The sequence below is a fragment of the Salvelinus alpinus genome, chromosome 4 (genome assembly GCF_045679555.1).
Source record: "Salvelinus alpinus chromosome 4, SLU_Salpinus.1, whole genome shotgun sequence".
Taxonomy (NCBI): Eukaryota; Metazoa; Chordata; class Actinopteri; order Salmoniformes; family Salmonidae; genus Salvelinus; species Salvelinus alpinus.
This window is the reverse complement of record NC_092089.1, coordinates 102,388,757-102,415,924: the sequence shown is the minus strand read 5'-3', so window position 1 is coordinate 102,415,924 and position 27,168 is coordinate 102,388,757. Positions and strand designations below refer to the sequence as shown.

The 27,168-nt window shown below is 45.7% G+C and overlaps 1 protein-coding gene across 1 annotated transcript in view; it reads right to left on the bottom strand.

Annotated features, from left to right (window-relative positions):
• Positions 1-8,458: 8,458 nt before the first annotated feature.
• The window catches only part of LOC139574861 (iron-sulfur clusters transporter ABCB7, mitochondrial-like), a 53,077-nt gene continuing 34,367 nt past the window's right edge, over positions 8,459-27,168 (bottom strand). The window contains exons 12-16 of the mRNA XM_071399829.1: positions 21,595-21,724; positions 21,197-21,368; positions 16,972-17,075; positions 15,543-15,650; positions 8,459-11,909 (exon numbers count right to left, since the gene is read on the bottom strand). Coding sequence (XP_071255930.1) covers positions 11,691-11,909; positions 15,543-15,650; positions 16,972-17,075; positions 21,197-21,368; positions 21,595-21,724 — 733 coding nt within the window. The 3' untranslated portion in view covers positions 8,459-11,690. The remainder of the gene's footprint in view (positions 11,910-15,542; positions 15,651-16,971; positions 17,076-21,196; positions 21,369-21,594; positions 21,725-27,168) is intronic.

Genomic DNA, 27,168 nt, shown 5'->3' with positions numbered 1-27,168 from the left:
ATATGGAATGGTAGAATGAAGTGGAGCTGACCCCCTTTAACATCTCACATGGAATGGCAGAATGAAGTGGTGCTGACCCCCTTTAACATCTCACATGGAATGGTAGAATGAAGTGGTGCTGACCCCCTTTAACATCTCACATGGAATGGTAGAATGAAGTGGAGCTGACCCCCTTTAACATCTCATATGGAATGGTAGAATGAAGTGGAGCTGACCCCCTTTAACATCTCACATGGAATGGTAGAATGAAGTGGAGCTGACCCCCTTTAACATCTCACATGGAATGGTAGAATGAAGTGGAGCTGACCCCCTTTAACATCTCACATGGAATGGTAGAATGAAGTGGAGCTGACCCCCTTTAACATCTCACATGGAATGGCAGAATGAAGTGGAGCTGACCCCCTTTAACATCTCACATGGAATGGTAGAATGAAGTGGTGCTGACCCCCTTTAACATCTCACATGGAATGGTAGAATGAAGTGGAGCTGACCCCCTTTAACATCTCACATGGAATGGTAGAATGAGGTGGTGCTGACCCCCTTTAACATCTCACATGGAATGGTAGAATGAAGTGGAGCTGACCCCCTTTAACATCTCACATGGAATGGTAGAATGAAGTGGAGCTGACCCCCTTTAACATCTCACATGGAATGGCAGAATGAGGTGGAGCTGACCCCCTTTAACATCTCATGGAATGGTAGAATGAAGTGGTGCTGACCCCCTTTAACATCTCACATGGAATGGTAGAATGAAGTGGACCCCCTTTAACATCTCATATGGAATGGTAGAATGAAGTGGAGCTGACCCCCTTTAACATCTCACATGGAATGGTAGAATGAAGTGGTGCTGACCCCCTTTAACATCTCACATGGAATGGCAGAATGAGGTGGAGCTGACCCCCTTTAACATCTCACATGGAATGGCAGAATGAGGTGGAGCTGACCCCCTTTAACATCTCACATGGAATGGCAGAATGAAGTGGAGCTGACCCCCTTTAACATCTCACATGGAATGGCAGAATGAGGTGGTGCTGACCCCCTTTAACATCTCACATGGAATGGTAGAATGAAGTGGTGCAGACCCCCTTTAACATCTCACAGGCAGGGGGGGTGTGGTATATGGCCCATCAAGGGCTGTTGTTAGGCACATCGTAACGCGGAGTGCCTGGAATACAGCCCTTAGCCGTGGTATAATGGCAATATACCACAAACCTCCGAGGTGCCTTATTGCTATTATAATTACAAATTACAAATATTATTTGTCATCACCGTGGTATACGGTCTGATATACCTCGGCTGTCAGCCAATCAACATTCAGGGCTCGAACCAACCAGTTTATAACATTAGTTATAGCACGGTATTGTTGAATAGTTGTTTCTGATTGGCAAGAAGGGCATTCTAGAATGGACATTAAAACCAGATAACGGAACAGTTACAAGAGATATCTGGACACCTCATGACGCAATAAAGCTAAACCAACACAAACTAAAATTGGATACATTTGTAAACGCGGGTCCAACGAGGAAAAAAATCGTAGCTAGCTAGCATTGATATTTATTTGCTGAGACTTATTTTTTTGGCAAAGGGTAAAGATTACAAAACGTAGTTTGTTACAGATTCTAGTTTAGGAAACAGAAAACAGTATTGAGATTAAATGTTTCATCAAGGAGAAAATGATCAGAATGTCGGTCAAAATCCATCTCGCTCCATCTTCTCCCACTGCCGGCCACTGGGTTTCCGCTCAGCACCATATTTGGTAGTGAGAGGAAACGCCAACCGGATGCTTCACATTTATACATCTGGTGTGGAACATCTGGCTCATTGTTATATCTGTGGTTATACAGTCTAACGTTAATTATTACATAGTTGTTTTACAGTCTAATATTAATTAACGTTAGTTATTGCATACACTACGTGACCAACAGTATGTGGACACCTGCTCTTCCAACATCTCATTCCCAAATCATGGGCATTAATATGTAGTTGTTTCCCCCTTTGCTGCTACAACAGCCTCCACTCTTCAGGGAAGGCTTTCCACTAGATGTTGGAACATTGCTGCTATAACAGCCTCCACTCTTCTGGGAAGGCTTTCCACTAGATGTTGGAACATTGCTGCAGGGACTTGCTTCCATTCAGCCACAAGAGTATTAGTGAGGTCGGCAATGATGTTGGGCGATTAGGCCTGGTTCACAGTCGGCGTTCCAATTCATCCCAAAGGTGTTAGATGAGGTTGAGGTCAGGGCTCTGTGCAGGCCAGTCAAGTTCTTCCACACCGATCTCGACAAACCAGTTCTGTATGGACCTGCACGGGGGCATTGTCACGCTGAAACAGGAAAGGGCTTTCCCCAAACTGTTGCCACAAAGTTGGAAGCACAGAATTGTCTAGAATGTCATTGTATGCTGTAGCGTTAAGATTTCCCTTCACTGGAACTAAGGGGTCTAGCCCGAACCATGAAAAACAGCCCCAGACCATTATTCCTCCTCCACCAAGCTTTACAGTTGGCACTATGCATTGGGGCAGGTACCGTTCTCCTGGCATCCGCCAAACCCACATTCGTCCGTCAGAGTGCCAGATGGTGAAGCGTGATTCATTTATTTATTTATTTTATTTAACCAGTTAGGCTAGTTGAGAATAAGTTCTCATTTACAACTGCGACCTGGCCAAGATAAAGCAAAGTAGTTTGATGCACACAACAACACAGAGTTACACATGGAATAAACAAACATACAGTCAATAACACAATAGAGAAAAAAGAAAGACAGAGTAGAAAAAGTCTATATACAGTGAGTGCAAATGAGGTAAGATAAGGGAGGTAAGGCAATAAATAGGCCATGGTGGCAAAGTAATTACAATATAGCAATTAAACACTGGAGTGATAGATGTGCAGAAGATGAGTGTGCAAGGGATACTGGGGTGCAAAGGAGCAAAAATAAGATAATAATAACAGTATGGGGATGAGGTAGTTGGATGGGCTATTTACAGATGGGCTATGTACAGGTGCAATGATCTGTGAGCTGCTCTGACAGCTGGTGCTTAAAGCTAGTGAGGGAGATATGACCCTCCAGCTTCAGTGATTTTTGCAGTTTGTTCCAGTCATTGGCAGCAGAGAACTGGAAGGAAAGGCGGCCAAAGGAGGAATTGGCTTTGGGGGTGACCAGTGAGATATACCTGCTGGAGCACATGCTGCGGGTGGGTGCTGCTATGGTGACCAGTGAGCTGAGATAAGGCGGGGCTTTACCTAGCAAAGACTTGTAGCTGACCTGGGGCCAGTGGGTTTGGCGACGAGTATGAAGCGAGGGCCAGCCAACGAGAGCGTACAGCTCGCAGTGGTGGGTAGTATATGGGGCTTTGGTGACAAAACGGATGGCACTGTGATAGACTGCATCCAATTTGTTGAGTAGAGTGTTGGAGGTTATTTTGTAAATGACATCGCCAAAGTCGAGGATCAGTAGGATAGTCAGTTTTACGAGGGTATGTTTGGCAGCATGAGTGAAGGAGGCTTTGTTGCGAAATAGGAAGGTGATTCTAGATTTCATTTTGGATTGGAGATGCTTAATGTGAGTCTGGAAGGAGAGTTTACAGTCTAACCAGACACCCAGGTATTTGTAGTTGTCCACATATTCTAGGTCAGAGCCGTCCAGAGTAGTGATGTTGGACAGGCGGGCAGGTGCAGGCAGCGATCGGTTGAAGAGCATGCATTTAGTTTTACTTGCATTTAAGAGCAGTTGGAGAACACGGAAGGAGAGTTGTATGGCATTGAAGCTTGTCTGGAGGTTAGTTAGCACAGTGTCCAAAGAAGGGCCAGAAGTATACAGAATGGTGTCGTCTGCGTAGAGGTGGATCAGAGAATCACTAACAGCAAGAGCGACATCATTGATGTATACAGAGAAAAGAGTCAGCTCGAGAATTGTACCCTGTGGCACCCCCATAGAGACGGCCAGAGGCCCGGACAACAGGCCCTCCGATTTGACACACTGAACTCTGCCTGAAAAGTATTTGGTGAACCAGGCGAGGCAGTCATTTGAGAAACCAAGGCTGTTGAGTCTGCAGATAAGAATGTGGTGATTGACAGAGTCAAAAGCCTTAGCCAGGTCGATGAATACGGCTGCACAGTACTGTCTCTTATCGATGGCAGTTATGATATCGTTTAGGACCTTGAGCGTGGCTGAGGTGCACCCATGACCAGCTCGGAAACCAGATTGCATAGCGGAGAAGGTACGGTGGGATTCGAAATGGTCGGTGATCTGTTTGTTAACTTGGCTTTCGAAGACCTTAGAAAGGCAGGGTAGGATAGATATAGGTCTGTAGCAGTTTGGGTCTAGAGTATCCCCCCCTTTGAAGAGGAGGATGACCGCGGCAGCTTTCCAATCTTTGGGAATCTCAGACGATACGAAAGAGAGGTTGAACAGGCTAGTAATAGGGGTTGCAACAATTGTGGCGTATAATTCTAGAAAGAGAGGGTCCAGATTGTCTAGCCCGGCTGATTTGTAGGGGTCCAGATTTTGCAGCTCTTTCAGAACATCAGCTATCTGGATTTGAGGAGAAATGGGGAGGCTTGGGCAAGTTGCTGTGGGGGGTGCGGGGCAGTTGACCGGGGTAGGTGTAGCCAGGTGAAAAGCATGGCCAGCAGTAGAAAAATGCTTTTCTCAATTATCGTGGATTTATCGGTGGTGACAGTGTTTCCTAGCCTCAGTGCAGTGGGCAGCTGGGAGGAGGTGCTCTTATTCTCCATGGACTTTAGTGTCCCAGAACCTTTTGGAGTTTGTGCTACAGGATGCAAATTTCTGTTTGAAAAAACTAGCCTTTGCTTTCCTAACTGCTTGTGTATATTGGTTCCTAACTTCCCTGAAAAGTTGCATATCATGTGGGATATATTTGATGCTAATGCAGTACGCCACAGGATGTTTTTGTGCTGGTCAAGGGCAGTCAAGTCTGGGGTCAACCAAGGGCTATATCTATTCTTAGTTATACATTTTTTGAATGGGTCATGCTTATTTAAGATGGAGGAAAGCCCTTTTATATAACAACCAGGCATCCTCTACTGACGGGATGAGGTCAAGCCAGGTTGATTAGAAAGGCCTGCTCGCTGAAGTATTTTAGGGAGCGTTTGACAGTGACGAGGGGTGGTCGTTTGACAGAGGGCCCATTACGGACGCAGGCAATGAGTTACTGATCGCTGAGATCCTGGTTGAAGACTGCAGAGGTGTATTTAGAGGGCAGGTTGGTCAGGATGATATCTATGAGGGTGCCCGTGTTTACGGATTTGGGGTTGTACCTGGTGGGTTCATTGATAATTTGTGTGAGATTGAGGGCATCTAGCTTAGATTGTAGGACAGCCGGGGTGTTAAGCATGTCCCAGTTTAGGTCACCTAACAGTACAATCTCTGAAGATAGATGGGGGGCAATCAATTCACATATGGTGTTCAAGGCACAGCTGGGGGCAGTAGGTGGTCTATAGCAAGCGGCAACGGTGAGAGACTTGTTTCTGGAAAGGTGGATTTTTAAAAGTAGAAGCTCAAATTGTTTGGGCACAGACCTGGATAGTAAGACAGAACTCTGCAGGCCATCTCTGCATTAGATTGCAACTCTGCCCCTTTTGGCAGTTCTATCTTGTCGGAAAATGTTATAATTAGGGATGGACATTTCAGGGTTTTTGGTGGTCTTCCTGAGCCAGGATTCAGACACGGCTAGGACATCCGGGTTGGCAGAGTGTGCTAAGGCAGTGAATAAAACAAACTTAGGGGGAGGATTCTAATGTTAACATGCATGAAACCAAGGCTTTTACGGTTACAGAAGTCAACAAATGAGAGCTCCTGGGGAATGGGAGTGGAGCTAGGCACTGCAGGGCTTGGATTAACCTCTACATCACCAGAGGAACAGAGGAGGAGTAGGATAAGGGTACGGCTAAAGGCTATAAGAACTGGTCGTCTAGTACGTTCAGAACAGAGTAAAAGGAGCAGGTTTCTGGGCACGGTAGAATAGATTCAAGTCATAATGTACAGACAAAGGTATGGTAGGATGTGAATACAGTGGAGGTAAACCTAGGCATTGAGTGATGATGGTAGGATGTGAATACAGTGGAGGTAAACCTAGGCATTGAGTGACGATGAGAGAGATATCGTCTCTAGAAACATCATTTAAAACAGGTTGAGGTCACCGCATCTGTGGGAGGTGGAACTAAAGGGTTAAGCTAACATCTATTATTCAGAGACTATGAACTGGGGAGACTATGAACTATAAACTGAGGAGAATATTGGGACGAACATTTAACATAAACTGAGGGCTATCAAATCAGGAACATTGGACGGAGGAAGGATCTAGCTTCCCCGTGGCATCACCAAGTAAACTAGACTGGTAGAGAGAAAGGATCTAGCTGCCCCGTGGCATCACCAAGTAAACTAGACTGGTAGAGAGGAAGGATCTAGCTTCCCCGTGGCATCACCAAGTAAACTAGACTGGTAGAGAGGAAGGATCTAGCTTCCCCGTGGCATCACCAAGTAAACTAGACTGGTAGAGAGGAAGGATCTAGCTTCCCCGTGGCATCACCAAGTAAACTAGACTGGTAGAGAGGAAGGATCTAGCTTCCCCGTGGCATCACCAAGTAAACTAGACTGGTAGAGAGGAAGGATCTAGCTTCCCCGTGGCATCACCAAGTAAACTAGACTGGTAGAGAGGAAGGATCTAGCTTCCCCGTGGCATCACCAAGTAAACTAGACTGGTAGAGAGGAAGGATCTAGCTTCCCCGTGGCATCACCAAGTAAACTAGACTGGTAGAGAGGAAGGATCTAGCTTCCCCGTGGCATCACCAAGTAAACTAGACTGGTAGAGAGGAAGGATCTAGCTTCCCCGTGGCATCACCAAGTAAACTAGACTGGTAGAGAGAAAGGATCTAGCTTCCCCGTGGCATCACCAAGTAAACTAGACTGGTAGAGAGGAAGGATCTAGCTTCCCCGTGGCATCACCAAGTAAACTAGACTGGTAGAGAGGAAGGATCTAGCTTCCCCGTGGCATCACCAAGTAAACTAGACTGGTAGAGAGGAAGGATCTAGCTTCCCCGTGGCATCACCAAGTAAACTAGACTGGTAGAGAGGAAGGATCTAGCTTCCCCGTGGCATCACCAAGTAAACTAGACTGGTAGAGAGAAGGAACCATACAGAATGGCTGGTGTGTTATCCATAGAAGACCCAATGAATAATGAACTAGTCCCCTCAAACTCAACTCTAGACCTCCAAGCCAGTTCCACTGCGTTTTTCATTGTTCTCCTCTGATCAGGGACTGATTTAGACCTGGGACACCAGGTGTGTGATTCCCCTCTGATCAGGGACTGATTTAGACCTGGGACACCAGGTGTGTGATTCCCCTCTGATCAGGGACTGATTTAGACCTGGGACACCAGGTGGGTGATTCCCCTCTGATCAGGGACTGATTTAGACCTGGGACACCAGGTGTGTGATTCCCCTCTGATCAGGGACCGATTTAGACCTGGGACACCAGGTGTGTGATTCCCCTCTGATCAGGGACTGATTTAGACCTGTGACACCAGGTGGGTGATTCCCCTCTGAACAGGGACTGATTTAGACCTGGGACACCAGGTGGGTGATTCCCCTCTAGTCAGGGACTGATTTAGACCTGGGACACCAGGTGGGTGATTCCCCTCTGAACAGGGACTGATTTAGACCTGGGACACCAGGTGGGTGATTCCCCTCTGATCAGGGACTGATTTAGACCTGGGACACCAGGTGGGTGATTCCCCTCTGATCAGGGACTGATTTAGACCTGGGACACCAGGTGGGTGATTCCCCTCTGATCAGGGACTGATTTAGACCTGGGACACCAGGTGGGTGATTCCCCTCTGATCAGGGACTGATTTAGACCTGGGACACCAGGTGGGTGATTCCTCTCTAATCAGGGGCTGGTTTAGACCTGGGACACCAGGTGTGTGATTCCCCTCTGATCAGGGACTGATTTAGACCTGGGACACCAGGTGGGTGATTCCCCTCTGATCAGGGACCGATTTAGACCTGGGACACCAGGTGGGTGATTCCCCTCTGATCAGGGACCGATTTAGACCTGGGACACCAGGTGTGTGCAAATAATTATCAGGTAGAATAGAAAACCAGCAGCAGGCTCCGGACCTCGTAAGGTCAGAGTTGAATACCCCTGGTCTATATGGTGGTTAGCTAGATCCCCCAATGATCACCCAGCAGGGGACAGGGAGGGTTAGCGTTTGTGGGGGTTACAAACCTCAGCCTGACCTTTCACCTCACAGTTAAGAGTTAATTCAGGGACAGAACATTGGGGGCATGATGTCACCTGATCAAACAGATTAAAATAACAGCCATTTATTTCAAGGGAAAATCCTACATTGACCCAAATTGTCTTGAATGATCAGTCACACAAATAGACAACATTAAGAAAGACGTCCCCTTCATTGACTGACAGATCATAGGAACAATATACTATAGGCACTGCTCTTTATTCAGGTTATCACACAAAAAGTCCAATGTCTTTCTCCAGTGCTTTTATAGAATTATACATATTACATTACTGCTGTACAACAAGCCCAACTAGTATTCTGTTCTAACAAACTGTACATGACGACATCACGCAACATGGGCACTGATCTGACCAAAAAGCTCTCCTCAAATAACAAGGCAATACCTAACCCATGTGAATATCAGACCATTGTCAGACAATTGTTAATCGAGAACATTAGTTGTTAGACAATCCAAAAGATACCATAATAAGTGTGCATTTAAGTAAAAGGTAGAAATTAATTAATTGTGAATAGTATGTCCTCAGCTTCTTCAGACTAGCTTTATTCAAAACTCAAAGGCTGTGATCGATGTAGTATTATACAACGGGTGGGTCTAATCCTAAATTAAAACCAGATTACAGCCGGTGTCTATTCCACAAGTTACCACCGTCTAAATCTATGACGTTGAAATGCCTATTTACTCTGTTCCATCTGACTGCGCAATCCACTGTCTCTTCAGCCCAGCCAGGCAATTTATAAACTTGATCGCCACTATAAAAAGCATCTAGACATATTTCTTTTAGACTAAAATTTTGTTTTCAACAGTGGACATTTCAGATTGGATCTCCATCTGTCCCATAGTAACGAACGTGTCGGGAGTCGGGATGAGACAGGCAGACAGGCAGGCAGCGTTTCTCAGCCAGTCGAAATCATGAATCGGCATCATTTTTATTTATACAAAGAAATGTAAATTGAAAAAAGGTAAAATGAAATGCAGCTGGTTTTCAGTCTTTCCAGCTTCAGTTTGAAGTGATTGTGTTGTTGGCTGTGTTGTTGGCTGTGTTGTTGACTGTGTTGTTGGCTGTGTTGTGCTGTGTTGTTGGCTGTGTTGTTGGCTGTGTTGTTGGCTGTGTTGTTGACTGTGTTGTTGGCTGTGTTGTTGGCTGTGTTGTTGGCTAGCTCCTCTGAACAACAGTGTCCTGATGAGAGAGCACAGGGTGAAATCACGCCTCATTAGCTCATTGTTATGAATGTATCCAAATAAAAGTCTCTAGAAAACAGCTGAAACAAATGCAGCTGTTATTCTGTCTGCACTGTTTGACGTGACAGTGAGTTAGCTGTAGTTGGCTAGCCAGCTGTTATTCTGTCTGCACTGTTTGACGTGACAGTGAGTTAGCTGTAGTTGGCTAGCCAGCTGTTATTCTGTCTGCACTGTTTGACGTGACAGTGAGTTAGCTGTAGTTGGCTAGCCAGCTGTTATTCTGTCTGCACTGTTTGACGTGACAGTGAGTTAGCTGTAGTTGGCTAGCCAGCTGTTATTCTGTCTGCACTGTTTGACGTGACTGTAAGTTAGCTGTAGTTGGCTAGCAAGCTGTTATTCTGTCTGCACTGTTTGACGTGACTGTAAGTTAGCTGTAGTTGGCTAGCAAGCTGTTATTCTGTCTGCACTGTTTGACGTGACTGTAAGTTAGCTGTAGTTGGCTAGCAAGCTGTTATTCTGTCTGCACTGTTTGACGTGACAGTAAGTTAGCTGTAGTTGGCTAGCCAGCTGTTATTCTGTCTGCACTGTTTGACGTGACAGTAAGTTAGCTGTAGTTGGCTAGCAAGCAAGGGATAAGAACCAATGACCAGCCGGCTTGGGTAGCAACCCTAGATTTGTGTCGGGACTATATCTTATGGAAGGATGAAATTGTATGAATGAATTTATCAAAATATTATTTTTTTGAATGAAAATATGTCAATCGTTATTTCAATAGGTTGGTAACCCGTTGTATAAAAGTGATAATGCCCCGGAAGCCGGATTATTGGCTAATGGCCTACCAACACGCGTACCAATATACCCTCCATTAAAACAGATAGGACTCTTCAGTCACTATAGCCAGCCAGTCTTCACCATACTACATGTTCCTGACAAGTCTCTGATAAAGATCAAAGAACAGGGCTGTTAAGGATGAAGCCTAATATTCATTATTTGTAATACATGATCTTTAGGTAGGCGTGTGTTTCCTGTTCTTGGTGAAACCTTCTAAATGATTGAACCCCCCCCCCCCCCAAGTAAAGATTATTTTGAGAAAAGGTCATTTTATAGCGATAGATATACCTGGACAATGTGTGTCTAGTTTTTAGTCATAGAGATATTTACAAATCCTTAATATAAAACACAGACCTACACTTCCCAACAATATGGAAGAACTAGTTAAAAACACACATCAAGGCACCCCTCTTCCTACAGGAGAACGCTGTCAGAAATACCTCATCCAAATACCTCCGGTTTCATCCCAAATGGCACCCTATTCCCTCTATAGTGCACTACATTTGACCAGGGTCCATAGGGTGTAGGTCCCAAATGGCACCCTATTCCCTATATAGTGCACTACATTTGACCAGAGTCCATGGGGTGTAGGTCCCAAATGGCACCCTATTCCCTCTATAGTGCACTACATTTGACCAGGGCCCATGGGGAATAGGGTGGCATTTGGAACAGATCTTCAGAATGAAACAGACTCCTCACGTTGATCAGTAATGTTCTTACATGATGTCATCCTATACGACGTGATGTCATCCTATACGACGTGATGTCATCCTATACAACGTGACGTCATCCTATACAACGTGACGTCATCCTATACAACGTGATGTCATCCTATACAACGTGACGTCATCCTATACAACATGATGTCATCCTGTACATGTCATCCTATACAACATGATGTCATCCTATACAACATGATGTCATCCTGTACAACATGATGTCATCCTGTACAACATGATGTCATCCTGTACAACATGATGTCATCCTGTACAACATGATGTCATCCTGTACAACATGATGTCATCCTGTACAACATGATGTCATCCTGTACAACGTGATGTCATCCTATACAACATGATGTCATCCTGTACAACGTGATGTCATCCTATACAACATGATGTCATCCTATACAAGGTCTTTTATGTGTTGTTTGAGCTGAGGATTGGCAGACGAACGTTGCCTCTCTGTAGACATTAGCCAATGGCAGACAGCCTTGCTCCTCAGTCTCCTCTTCGGGCACCAATCGCCTTCTCAGGAGGAGCAGGGGGAGGGGCTTGGCGTGGCGTGGTGAGCTGGAGAGGTGTAAATTAAAGTACTGAGCGCAGGCTGGCAGTGGATGAAGGAGGAAGGACAGGTATTGAGGGAGGTATTGAGGGAGGACCTCCTGTCCCGGTCTCTCCTCAACAGGAGCAGTTCCCACAGCCCTTGACACTGTTCATGATCTCCTCCTGTAGTTTCTTCCTCTCCTCCTCCTTCTGGCTGAGTCTCTCTGGCTGCAGCTCCACTGGGCTGTTCTTACGGTTCAGTATCTTGCTGTTCTGAGTGTTCCACAGGTCAGCGTACAGAGAGCCTGGAGTAGCCAGGAGAGAGTGGTGGTCCCCTCGCTCTGCTATCTTACCCTGGAGACAGAGGGGGACAGAGGATTCAACTATTATAAAATCTAGGTCAGACTAAAGTCCCATGTAAAAAGGACTTTGACACAGAATTAAGTATTGAATGGGAGACATCCAGAATGTTAATATCAAGTCTACAGTGAAGAACAGAGTCTACTCTCCCTACCAAACGCCTCGCGCTACGGTTACTGTTCCCTACTGACAAGCACGCGCTCACACACACACCAACAGCACACCCCCTTCCCTCCCTCCCCCCAGTAGTAAAAGCATCCCCCCCTCCCAGTAGTAAAAGCATCCCACCCCCCCCCCTCCTCCCTTTCCAGTCCCCAGTCCTCTCCCCTTTCCAGTCCCCAGTCTTCTCCCCTTTCCAGTCCCCAGTCTTCTCCCCTTTCCAGTCCCCAGTCTTCTCCCCTTTCCAGTCCCCAGTCTTCTCCCCTTTCCAGTCCCCAGTCTTCTCCCCTTTCCAGTCCCCAGTCCTCGCCCCTTTCCAGTCCCCAGTCTTCTCCCCTTTCCAGTCCCCAGTCTTCTCCCCTTTCCAGTCCCCAGTCTTCTCCCCTTTCCAGTCCCCAGTCCTCTCCCCTTTCCAGTCCCCAGTCCTCTCCCCTTTCCAGTCCCCAGTCTTCTCCCCTTTCCAGTCCCCAGTCTTCTCCCCTTTCCAGTCCCCAGTCTTCTCCCCTTTCCAGTCCCCAGTCTTCTCCCCTTTCCAGTCCCCAGTCTTCTCCCCTTTCCAGTCCCCAGTCTTCTCCCCTTTCCAGTCCCCAGTCTTCTCCCCTTTCCAGTCCCCAGTCCTCGCCCCTTTCCAGTCCCCAGTCTTCTCCCCTTTCCAGTCCCCAGTCTTCTCCCCTTTCCAGTCCCCAGTCTTCTCCCCTTTCCAGTCCCCAGTCCTCTCCCCTTTCCAGTCCCCAGTCCTCTCCCCTTTCCAGTCCCCAGTCTTCTCCCCTTTCCAGTCCCCAGTCTTCTCCCCTTTCCAGTCCCCAGTCTTCTCCCCTTTCCAGTCCCCAGTCTTCTCCCCTTTCCAGTCCCCAGTCTTCTCCCCTTTCCAGTCCCCAGTCTTCTCCCCTTTCCAGTCCCCAGTCTTCTCCCCTTTCCAGTCCCCAGTCCTCGCCCCTTTCCAGTCCCCAGTCTCTCCCCTTTCCAGTCCCCAGTCTCTCCCCTTTCCAGTCCCCAGTCTCTCCCCTTTCCAGTCCCCAGTCCTCTCCCCTTTCCAGTCCCCAGTCCTCTCCCCTTTCCAGTCCCCAGTCCTCTCCCCTTTCCAGTCCCCAGTCTCTCCCCTTTCCAGTCCCCAGTCTCTCCCCTTTCCAGTCCCCAGTCCTCTCCCCTTTCCAGTCCCCAGTCCTCTCCCCTTTCCAGTCCCCAGTCCTCTCCCCTTTCCAGTCCCCAGTCCTCGCCCCTTTCCAGTCCCCAGTCCTCGCCCCTTTCCAGTCCCCAGTCTCTCCCCTTTCCAGTCCCCAGTCCTCTCCCCTTTCCAGTCCCCAGTCCTCTCCCCTTTCCAGTCCCCAGTCCTCTCCCCTTTCCAGTCCCCAGTCTCTCCCCACTTTCCAGTCCCCAGTCTCTCCCCTTTCCAGTCCCCAGTCCTCTCCCCTTTCCAGTCCCCAGTCTCTCCCCTTTCCAGTCCCCAGTCCTCTCCCCTTTCCAGTCCCCAGTCCTCTCCCCTTTCCAGTCCCCAGTCCTCTCCCCTTTCCAGTCCCCAGTCTCTCCCCACTTTCCAGTCCCCAGTCTCTCCCCTTTCCAGTCCCCAGTCCTCTCCCCTTTCCAGTCCCCAGTCTCTCCCCTTTCCAGTCCCCAGTCCTCTCCCCTTTCCAGTCCCCAGTCTCTCCCCTTTCCAGTCCCCAGTCTCTCGAGTCCCCAGTCTCTCCAGTCCCCAGTCTCTCCTCTAAATAATATTGAAGCAGCGTATTCTAATGCTTGGCCTATCCTATAAATAATATTGAGGCAGCTTATTGTAATGTTTGGCCTATCCTATAAGTACGCACTAAATCATTGTGCACATGTTACACATCATGAAATATATTGAGGCAAAAATTACAGAAACTAGTCTACAATTAGCAAAATAGACTTGTTGAATATAAAATGTATTTCAATATGATTTAAATGTAGCCTATATTTCAGTCATCCTGCAGTCATCTTTCCAATTGAAGCAGATTTTATTCCTTCGCTTGTTTGTAACTACCGCAAAGACATTGGACTTTGTATGTAGGTCTATTTTGTAGTCAACTTTGTTCTGAAGATTTCAGTGGTCACATTGAGACAGATAAACATCTTGATTATGTGTGTAACAGATGTTCTGTGTGTAAAGCGAATCGAAAGGGCAAAAAAATAAAATAATCTAATGACACACTTAGCTATTCTAGTGGTCTGAGGCAATCGGTAAATAACGAGTGTTTTCAAGTGTAACTTTCCTAACGAAGGTTTTAACGATGGTCCTGCGAAGGTTCTAAAGATGAACATAGGGTTAAGATGCTTTTGGGAAAACACTATGTGGTGTTCCTTCCTGTGAAACACTATGTGGTGTTCCTTCCTGTGAAACACTATGTGGTGTTCCTTCCTGTGAAACACTATGTGGTGTTCCTTCCTGTGAAACACTATGTGGTGTTCCTTCCTGTGAAACACTATGTGGTGTTCCTTCCTGTGAAACACTATGTGGTGTTCCTTCCTGTGAAACACTATGTGGTGTTCCTTCCTGTGAAACACTATGTGGTGTTCCTTCCTGTGAAACACTATGTGGTGTTCCTTCCTGTGAAACACTATGTGGTGTTCCTTCCTGTGAAACACTATGTGGTGTTCCTTCCTGTGAAACACTATGTGGTGTTCCTTCCTGTGAAACACTATGTGGTGTTCCTTCCTGTGAAACACTATGTGGTGTTCCTTCCTGTGAAACACTATGTGGTGTTCCTTCCTGTGAAACACTATGTGGTGTTCCTTCCTGTGAAACACTATGTGGTGTTCCTTCCTGTGAAACACTATGTGGTGTTCCTTCCTGTGAAACACTATGTGGTGTTCCTTCCTGTGAAACACTATGTGGTGTTCCTTCCTGTGAAACACTATGTGGTGTTCCTTCCTGTGAAACACTATGTGGTGTTCCTTCCTGTGAAACACTATGTGGTGTTCCTTCCTGTGAAACACTATGTGGTGTTCCTTCCTGTGAAACACTATGTGGTGTTCCTTCCTGTGTCTCAGGCTCTGTTCTGGTGTGTGTGTGTGTTGCAGGTTGTTCTGGTGAATGGAAATTTAGCTAGCGCGCTAACCAAATGCACCAAGACAGGGAAATGTTGGCAAAGGCCCAGATTTGGGACCTGAATGATATTCGAGGTAGAAGAAATCGTGGTCTACTAGCCAAAATCCTTAAAACACATCCTCCAGTGATTTCTGAACTTTTCCTGTTGAAAAATGATATCCCAAGTATGGAATTACAGGAAAGTACTACTCCTTGAAGTTCGCAGTTTATCTAAAAAATAAATAATACACCCAATTTCGACACCATTTTTTTTTTACCCTTTAGCATGTGTACTTTACTGTATTTATACTTGGGATATTGCTTTTCAACAGGAAAAGTATTTATAATTTTTTTAAGTAGAAGAACGCTGGAGGATGTCTTTAAGCTCCCTCTCTGGACGTATCACTATGAGAAGGTCTTCTTACCTTGTTGAGTACGATGATCTCGTCTGCGTCTACGATGGTGGACAGTCTGTGAGCGATGAACACCGACGTCCGGTCCTGGACCAGACCCTTCATGGAATTAAGAATGTTCTAGAAGAAGTACACAGAAACACCATGAAGTATTAGAAATGGTTCTAGAAGGTTCCAGAACAGAGGAACATCAAATATTAGAAATGGTTCTAGAAGGTTCCAGAACAGAGGAACATCAAATATTAGAAATGGTTCTAGAAGGTTCCAGAACAGAGGAAGATCAAATATTAGAAATAATTCTAGAAGGTTCCAGAACAGAGGAACATCAAATATTAGAAATGGTTCTAGAAGGTTCCAGAACAGAGGAAGATCAAATATTAGAAATAATTCTAGAATGCTTAAGAGAAACACAGGAAAATCAAGTATAGATGCTGTTAAGGAGTTAAATGGAACACAGATATTCCATTGACCAGATTGGCGCACAGTCAACAAATCTGACCAAACAAAGTGGATATTTGTCAAATCCTTAATGATTTATGTACAGTACCAGTCAAAAGTTGACACCTACTCATTCAAGGGGTTTTCTTTATTTGTACTATTTTCTACATTGTAGAATAATAGAAGACATCAAAACTATGAAATAACACATATGGAATCATGTAGTAACCCAAAAAAAGTGTTAAACAAATCAAAATATATTTTATATTTGAGATTATTCTAAAGTAGCCACCCTTTGCCTTGATGACAGCTTTGGACACTCTTGGCATCTGGTTTGCGCTTAGTGGGACTACTTTTGGTTACTACATGATTCCATATGTGTTATTTCATAGTTTTGATGTCTGCACTATCATTTTACAGTGTATAAAATAGTAAAAATAAAGAAAAATCCTTGATATATTTGGCTGTTTCCACTGCATAACATGTAGAAGTTGTCACTTTTCAGGTTTTGAAGAAGTGACTGCTAAATGCTAACTCCCATTCGTATAAGGTGGTTAGCATAGCTAGCATACAGAAATCGTTCGGTGGTAGTCAGATTGGTAACGACGGCTGAACATGTGTTGGGGTTGACATCCATACAAGCATTATACTCCGATTTGGACTTCAACATAGTGTGAAACACACACATAAATAGCCTAATTTTGCTGGGGGGGCAATGAGGAGATTCAGGACCTTTTCCCCCCCACACGTTTCCATGGAAATTCCATTGTTTTGGTCGAGTTCCATTGACCTCCTTACTGCATCTATTATAAATAGTTCTAGAATGTTGTAGAGAAACAGGAAGTATAAAAACGTACACGTAATTCAGTATGAAACTATAATACGACATGTGGCCAATTCTCTCCAACTTCAGTGGACTCTTTCAATCCCCTAACATCTACGGAGCTGATTGGTACACTGAGTTGAGCTGCAGAAGAGACAACAGGTGAAGTGTGTGGGTTACCTCCTCAGTGATAGAGTCCAGTGAGGACGTAGCTTCATCATACAGCAGGATAGGAGGGTTCTTCAGAATGGCCCTGGCTATGGCCACACGTTGCTTCTCCCCACCTGAAACACACAGCAAGTCAATAATGCTGTCTTCACACACACGGGAACAGAGACAGGACAGGAAGTCAATAATGCTGTCTTCACACACGGGAACAGAGACAGGACAGGAAGTTAATAATGCTGTCTTCACACACACGGGAACAGAGACAGGACAGGAAGTTAATAATGCTGTCTTCACACACACGGGAACAGAGACAGGACAGCAAGTCAATAATGCTGTCTTCACACACACGGGAACAGAGACAGGACAGGAAGTTAATAATGCTGTCTTCACACACAGGGGAACAGAGACAGGACAGGAAGTCAATAATGCTGTCTTCACACACAGGGGAACAGAGACAGGACAGCAAGTCAATAATGCTGTCTTCACACACAGGGGAACAGAGACAGGACAGGAAGTCAATAATGCTGTCTTCACACACAGGGGAACAGAGACAGGACAGGAAGTCAATAATGCAGTCTTCACACACGGCAACAGACAGGACAGGAAGTCAATAATGCTGTCTTGACACACACGGCAACAGACAGGACAGGAAGTCAATAATGCTGTCTTGACACACACGGCAACAGACAGGACAGGAAGTCAATAATGCTGTCTTGACACACACGGCAACAGACAGGACAGGAAGTCAATAATGCTGTCTTGACACACACGGGAACAGTCAAAGCAGTAGGAGCTACACCAGTCAGACTGGTAGATATAGAAAGCCCCAGTAGTAACAGTAGGAGCTACACCAGTCAGACTGGTAGATATAGAAAGCCCCAGTAGTAACAGTAGGAGTTACACCAGTCAGACTGGTAGATATAGAAAGCCCCAGTAGTAACAGTAGGAGTTACACCAGTCAGACTGGTAGATATAGAAAGCCCCAGTAGTAACAGTAGGAGTTACACCAGTCAGACTGGTAGATATAGAAAGCCCCAGTAGTAACAGTAGGAGATACACCAGTCAGACTGGTAGATATAGAAAGCCCCAGTAGTAACAGTAGGAGATACACCAGTCAGACTGGTAGATATAGAAAGCCCCAGTAGTAACAGTAGGAGATACACCAGTCAGACTGGTAGATATAGAAAGCCCCAGTAGTAACAGTAGGAGATACACCAGTCAGACTGGTAGATATAGAAAGCCCCAGTAGTAACAGTAGGAGATACACCAGTCAGACTGGTAGATATAGAAAGCCCCAGTAGTAACAGTAGGAGCTACACCAGTCAGACTGGTAGATATAGAAAGCCCCAGTAGTAACAGTAGGAGATACACCAGTCAGACTGGTAGATATAGAAAGCCCCAGTACTAACACAACTAGCTTCACAACACTAGATACCAGGCTGGAGCCCTCTCCTGGTCCCTCTCCACTAGACAACTAGCTTCACAACACTAGATACCAGGCTGGAGCCCTCTCCTGGTCCCTCTCCACTAGACAACTAGCTTCACAACACTAGATACCAGGCTGGAGCCCTCTCCTGGTCCCTCTCCACTAGACAACTAGCTTCACAACACTAGATACCAGGCTGGAGCCCTCTCCACTAGACAACTAGCTTCACAACACTAGATACCAGGCTGGAGCCCTCTCCTGGTCCCTCTCCACTAGACAACTAGCTTCACAACACTAGATACCAGGCTGGAGCCCTCTCCTGGTCCCTCTCCACTAGACAACTAGCTTCACAACACTAGATACCAGGCTGGAGCCCTCTCCTGGTCCCTCTCCACTAGACAACTAGCTACACAACACTAGATACCAGGCTGGAGCCCTCTCCTGGTCCCTCTCCACTAGACAACTAGCTACACAACACTAGATACCAGACTGGAGCCCTCTCCTGGTCCCTCTCCACTAGACAACTAGCTTCACAACACTAGATACCAGGCTGGAGCCCTCTCCTGGTCCCTCTCCACTAGACAACTAGCTACACAACACTAGATACCAGGCTGGAGCCCTCTCCTGGTCCCTCTCCACTAGACAACTAGCTTCACAACACTAGATACCAGGCTGGAGCCCTCTCCTGGTCCCTCTCCACTAGACAACTAGCTTCACAACACTAGATACCAGGCTGGAGCCCTCTCCTGGTCCCTCTCCACTAGACAACTAGCTTCACAACACTAGATACCAGGCTGGAGCCCTCTCCTGGTCCCTCTCCACTAGACAACTAGCTTCACAACACTAGATACCAGGCTGGAGCCCTCTCCACTAGACAACTAGCTTCACAACACTAGATACCAGGCTGGAGCCCTCTCCTGGTCCCTCTCCACTAGACAACTAGCTTCACAACACTAGATACCAGGCTGGAGCCCTCTCCTGGTCCCTCTCCACTAGACAACTAGCTTCACAACACTAGATACCAGGCTGGAGCCCTCTCCTGGTCCCTCTCCACTAGACAACTAGCTTCACAACACTAGATACCAGGCTGGAGCCCTCTCCACTAGACAACTAGCTACACAACACTAGATACCAGGCTGGAGCCCTCTCCTGGTCCCTCTCCACTAGACAACTAGCTTCACAACACTAGATACCAGACTGGAGCCCTCTCCTGGTCCCTCTCCACTAGACAACTAGCTACACAACACTAGATACCAGGCTGGAACCCTCTCCTGGTCCCTCTCCACTAGACAACTAGCTACACAACACTAGATACCAGGCTGGAACCCTCTCCTGGTCCCTCTCCACTAGACAACTAGCTTCACAACACTAGATACCAGGCTGGAGCCCTCTCCTGGTCCCTCTCCACTAGACAACTAGCTACACAACACTAGATACCAGGCTGGAGCCCTCTCCTGGTCCCTCTCCACTAGACAACTAGCTTCACAACACTAGATACCAGACTGGAGCCCTCTCCTGGTCCCTCTCCACTAGACAACTAGCTACACAACACTAGATACCAGGCTGGAGCCCTCTCCTGGTCCCTCTCCACTAGACAACTAGCTACACAACACTAGATACCAGGCTGGAGCCCTCTCCTGGTCCCTCTCCACTAGACAACTAGCTTCACAACACTAGATACCAGGCTGGAGCCCTCTCCTGGTCCCTCTCCACTAGACAACTAGCTTCACAACACTAGATACCAGGCTGGAGCCCTCTCCTGGTCCCTCTCCACTAGACAACTAGCTACACAACACTAGATACCAGGCTGGAGCCCTCTCCTGGTCCCTCTCCACTAGACAACTAGCTTCACAACACTAGATACCAGGCTGGAGCCCTCTCCTGGTCCCTCTCCACTAGACAACTAGCTTCACAACACTAGATACCAGGCTGGAGCCCTCTCCTGGTCCCTCTCCACTAGACAACTAGCTACACAACACTAGATACCAGGCTGGAGCCCTCTCCTGGTCCCTCTCCACTAGACAACTAGCTTCACAACACTAGATACCAGACTGGAGCCCTCTCCTGGTCCCTCTCCACTAGACAACTAGCTACACAACACTAGATACCAGGCTGGAGCCCTCTCCTGGTCCCTCTCCACTAGACAACTAGCTACACAACACTAGATACCAGGCTGGAGCCCTCTCCTGGTCCCTCTCCACTAGACAACTAGCTTCACAACACTAGATACCAGGCTGGAGCCCTCTCCTGGTCCCTCTCCACTAGACAACTAGCTTCACAACACTAGATACCAGGCTGGAGCCCTCTCCTGGTCCCTCTCCACTAGACAACTAGCTTCACAACACTAGATACCAGGCTGGAGCCCTCTCCTGGTCCCTTTCCACTAGACAACTAGCTTCACAACACTAGATACCAGGCTGGAGCCCTCTCCTGGTCCCTCTCCACTAGACAACTAGCTTCACAACACTAGATACCAGGCTGGAGCCCTCTCCTGGTCCCTCTCCACTAGACAACTAGCTTCACAACACTAGATACCAGGCTGGAGCCCTCTCCTGGTCCCTCTCCACTAGACAACTAGCTTCACAACACTAGATACCAGGCTGGAGCCCTCTCCTGGTCCCTCTCCACTAGACAAACAGTCAGTTAGTTTTCTCTAAAGCACTGGCTGTAATTCGTTGTCTTTGAATGGTGTTTGGAACATTATCAAGGTTAAAGTTGAATCATTTTAAAGATTATTACGGCTTTACAAGCAGTCTATTACCATGTTACCAGTCCAAACACAGCAGTGCCAAGCATCTCTCCCGTCCCTACCTGACAGTTTGAGTCCCCTCTCCCCGACCTGAGTCTCGTATCCGTGGGGCATCCTGAGGATGGCGTCGTGGATCCCTGCCAGCCGTGCCACCTGGTACACCTCCTCTGGCGTGGCGTTGATGTTCCCGTACTGAAGGTTGTAGAAGATGGTGTTGTGGAAGAGCACTGCATCCTGGGAAGGAAGGGGTAAAGAGAGCGACAGAGCGAGAAGAGGAAACAGTACAGTCAATACCTTCAGCTCCACTTGAGAGGAAACATCAGGAGGACAAAATTAACTGATGAAACACACTGAACAAAGAAAAACTGTTCAACATCTGCTCCCTTGTTGTGGGAGATTATTGTTGTCCAATTCAACTTAATACAGGACCAATAAGTTCACCAAATGAAGGCAGTTTTACCTGTGGTACCACCCCTACGGCCCGGCGCAAACTGTCCAGTCCAACGTCTCTGATGTTCTGTCCAGCGATGTAGATGTTTCCCTTCTGGGGCTCGTAAAACCGGAACAACATACGCATGATGGTGCTCTTCCTGAAACACAGGACCATTATTACTGTGGTGCTCTTCCTGAAACAACACAGAACCATTATTACTGTGGTGCTCTTCCTGAAACAACACAGAACCATTACTACTGTGGTGCTCTTCCTGAAACACAGAACCATTATTACTGTGGTGCTCTTCCTGAAACACAGAACCATTATTACTGTGGTGCTCTTCCTGAAACAACACAGAACCATTATTACTGTGGTGCTCTTCCTGAAACAACACAGAACCATTACTACTGTGGTGCTCTTCCTGAAACACAGAACCATTATTACTGTGGTGCTCTTCCTGAAACAACACAGAACCATTATTACTGTGGTGCTCTTCCTGAAACACAGAACCATTATTACTGTGGTGCTCTTCCTGAAACACAGAACCATTATTACTGTGGTGCTCTTCCTGAAACACAGAACCATTACTACTGTGGTGCTCTTCCTGAAACACAGAACCATTATTACTGTGGTGCTCTTCCTGAAACACAGAACCATTATTACTGTGGTGCTCTTCCTGAAACAACACAGAACCATTACTACTGTGGTGCTCTTCCTGAAACACAGAACCATTACTACTGTGGTGCTCTTCCTGAAACAACACAGAACCATTATTACTGTGGTGCTCTTCCTGAAACAACACAGAACCATTACTACTGTGGTGCTCTTCCTGAAACAACACAGAACCATTATTACTGTGGTACTCTTCCTGAAACAACACAGAACCATTATTACTGTGGTGCTCTTCCTGAAACAACACGGAACCATTATTACTGTGGTGCTCTTCCTGAAACAACACAGAACCATTACTACTGTGGTGCTCTTCCCGAAACAACACATAACCATTATTACTGTGGTGCTCTTCCCGAAACAACACAGAACCATTATTACTGTGGTGCTCTTCCCGAAACAACACAGAACCATTACTACTGTGGTGCTCTTCCCGAAACAACACATAACCATTATTACTGTGGTGCTCTTCCCGAAACAACACAGAACCATTATTACTGTGGTGCTCTTCCCGAAACAACACAGAACCATTATTACTGTGGTGCTCTTCCCGAAACAACACAGAACCATTATTACTGTGGTGCTCTTCCCGAAACAACACAGAACCATTATTACTGTGGTGCTCTTCCTGAAACAACACAGAACCATTATTACTGTGGTGCTCTTCCTGAAACAACACAGAACCATTATTACTGTGGTGCTCTTCCTGAAACAACACAGAACCATTATTACTGTGGTGCTCTTCCTGAAACAACACAGAACCATTACTACTGTGGTGCTCTTCCTGAAACAACACAGAACCATTATTACTGTGGTGCTCTTCCTGAAACAACACAGAACCATTATTACTGTGGTGCTCTTCCTGAAACACAGAACCATTATTACTGTGGTACTCTTCCTGAAACAACACAGAACCATTACTACTGTGGTGCTCTTCCTGAAACAACACAGAACCATTATTACTGTGGTGCTCTTCCTGAAACAACACAGAACCATTATTACTGTGGTGCTCTTCCTGAAACAACACAGAACCATTATTACTGTGGTGCTCTTCCTGAAACAACACAGAACCATTATTACTGTGGTGCTCTTCCTGAAACAACACAGAACCATTACTACTGTGGTGCTCTTCCTGAAACAACACAGAACCATTATTACTGTGGTGCTCTTCCTGAAACAACACAGAACCATTATTACTGTGGTGCTCTTCCTGAAACACAGAACCATTATTACTGTGGTGCTCTTCCTGAAACAACACAGAACCATTATTACTGTGGTGCTCTTCCTGAAACAACACAGAACCATTATTACTGTGGTGCTCTTCCTGAAACAACACAGAACCATTATTACTGTGGTGCTCTTCCTGAAACAACACAGAACCATTACTACTGTGGTGCTCTTCCTGAAACAACACAGAACCATTATTACTGTGGTACTCTTCCTGAAACAACACAGAACCATTATTACTGTGGTGCTCTTCCTGAAACAACACGGAACCATTATTACTGTGGTGCTCTTCCTGAAACAACACAGAACCATTACTACTGTGGTGCTCTTCCTGAAACAACACAGAACCATTATTACTGTGGTGCTCTTCCCGAAACAACACAGAACCATTATTACTGTGGTGCTCTTCCTGAAACAACACAGAACCATTATTACTGTGGTGCTCTTCCTGAAACAACACAGAACCATTATTACTGTGGTGCTCTTCCTGAAACAACACAGAACCATTATTACTGTGGTGCTCTTCCTGAAACAACACAGAACCATTATTACTGTGGTGCTCTTCCTGAAACAACACAGAACCATTACTACTGTGGTGCTCTTCCTGAAACAACACAGCACCATTATTACTGTGGTGCTCTTCCTGAAACAACACAGAACCATTATTACTGTGGTGCTCTTCCTGAAACAACACAGAACCATTACTACTGTGGTGCTCTTCCTGAAACAACACAGAACCATTATTACTGTGGTGCTCTTCCTGAAACACAGAACCATTATTACTGTGGTACTCTTCCTGAAACAACACAGAACCATTACTACTGTGGTGCTCTTCCTGAAACAACACAGAACCATTATTACTGTGGTGCTCTTCCTGAAACAACACAGAACCATTATTACTGTGGTGCTCTTCCTGAAACAACACAGAACCATTATTACTGTGGTGCTCTTCCTGAAACAACACGGAACCATTATTACTGTGGTGCTCTTCCTGAAACAACACAGAACCATTATTACTGTGGTGCTCTTCCTGAAACAACACAGAACCATTATTACTGTGGTGCTCTTCCTGAAACAACACAGAACCATTATTACTGTGGTGCTCTTCCTGAAACAACACAGAACCATTATTACTGTGGTGCTCTTCCTGAAACAACACAGAACCATTATTACTGTGGTGCTCTTCCTGAAACAACACAGAACCATTACTACTGTGGTGCTCTTCCTGAAACAACACAGAACCATTATTACTGTGGTGCTCTTCCTGAAACAACACAGAAACATTATTACTGTGGTACTCTTCCTGAAACAACACAGAACCATTATTACTGTGGTGCTCTTCCTGAAACAACACGGAACCATTATTACTGTGGTGCTCTTCCTGAAACAACACAGAACCATTACTACTGTGGTGCTCTTCCCGAAACAACACAGAACCATTATTACTGTGGTGCTCTTCCCGAAACAACACAGAACCATTATTACTGTGGTGCTCTTCCCGAAACAACACAGAACCATTATTACTGTGGTGCTCTTCCTGAAACAACACAGAACCATTATTACTGTGGTGCTCTTCCTGAAACAACACAGAACCATTATTACTGTGGTGCTCTTCCTGAAACAACACAGAACCATTATTACTGTGGTGCTCTGCCTGAAACAACACAGAACCATTACTACTGTGGTGCTCTTCCTGAAACAACACAGAACCATTATTACTGTGGTGCTCTTCCTGAAACAACACAGAACCATTATTACTGTGGTGCTCTTCCTGAAACACAGAACCATTATTACTGTGGTACTCTTCCTGAAACAACACAGAACCATTATTACTGTGGTGCTCTTCCTGAAACAACACAGAACCATTATTACTGTGGTGCTCTTCCTGAAACAACACAGAACCATTATTACTGTGGTGCTCTTCCTGAAACAACACAGAACCATTATTACTGTGGTGCTCTTCCTGAAACAACACAGGACCATTATTACTGTGGTGCTCTTCCTGAAACACAGAACCATTATTACTGTGGTGCTCTTCCTGAAACAACACAGAACCATTACTACTGTGGTGCTCTTCCTGAAACAACACAGAACCATTATTACTGTGGTGCTCTTCCTGAAACACAGAACCATTATTACTGTGGTGCTCTTCCTGAAACAACACAGAACCATTATTACTGTGGTGCTCTTCCTGAAACACAGAACCATTATTACTGTGGTACTCTTCCTGAAACAACACAGAACCATTATTACTGTGGTGCTCTTCCTGAAACAACACAGAACCATTATTACTGTGGTGCTCTTCCTGAAACAACACAGAACCATTATTACTGTGGTGCTCTTCCTGAAACAACACAGGACCATTATTACTGTGGTGCTCTTCCTGAAACAACACAGGACCATTATTACTGTGGTGCTCTTCCTGAAACACAGAACCATTATTACTGTGGTGCTCTTCCTGAAACAACACAGAACCATTACTACTGTGGTGCTCTTCCTGAAACAACACAGAACCATTATTACTGTGGTGCTCTTCCTGAAACACAGAACCATTATTACTGTGGTGCTCTTCCTGAAACAACACAGAACCATTACTACTGTGGTGCTCTTCCTGAAACAACACAGAACCATTATTACTGTGGTGCTCTTCCTGAAACACAGAACCATGATTACTGTGGTGCTCTTCCTGAATGTAGAACCAATGACTTTTGGGAAATAGGACTGACATTATAAATGTAGTAGAGAGACTAAACTTGCAGAGCGAAGTTAAATAAGGGTTTAAAGGTTAAAACCACAATCCGGAGCGGATGAGTTAAATACAGGTTAGAACAATAAGAGGCACATTTCCACTTCAACACTAGAACAGACTAGTGAACCAGCCGTCCAATTACTGACCAAGTAGAGCTGGTTAAATAAGGGGTTCTACAGAGAGATTTACTGACATGTGGTAGTCCCTATTATAATGGTTAAATAAGGGGTTCTACAGAGAGATTTACTGACATGTGGTAGTCCCTATTATAATGGTTAAATAAGGGGTTCTACAGAGAGATTTACTGACATGTGGTAGTCCCTATTATAATGGTTAAATAAGGGGTTCTACAGAGAGATTTCACACCCATTGACCACATTTGCACGCACACCAATATCCCGTTATTACTGACATGTGGTAGTCCCTATTATAATTACTGACATGTGGTAGTCCCTATTATAATTACTGACATTTGGTAGTCCCTATTATAATTACAGACATGTGGTAGTCCATGTTATAATTACTGACATTTGGTAGTCCATGTTATAATTACTGACATTTGGTAGTCCATGTTATAATTACTGACATTTGGTAGTCCATATTATAATTACAGACATGTGGTAGTCCCTATTATAATTACAGACATGTGGTAGTCCCTATTATAATTACAGACATGTGGTAGTCCCTATTATAATTACAGACATGTGGTAGTCCCTATTATAATTACTGACATGTGGTAGTCCCTATTATAATTACAGACATGTGGTAGTCCCTATTATAATTACTGACATGTGGTAGTCCCTATTATAATTACTGACATGTGGTAGTCCCTATTATAATTACTGACATGTGGTAGTCCCTATTATAATTACTGACATGTGGTAGTCCCTATTATAATTACAGACATTTGGTAGTCCATGGTAGTCCCTATTATAATTACTGACATGTGGTAGTCC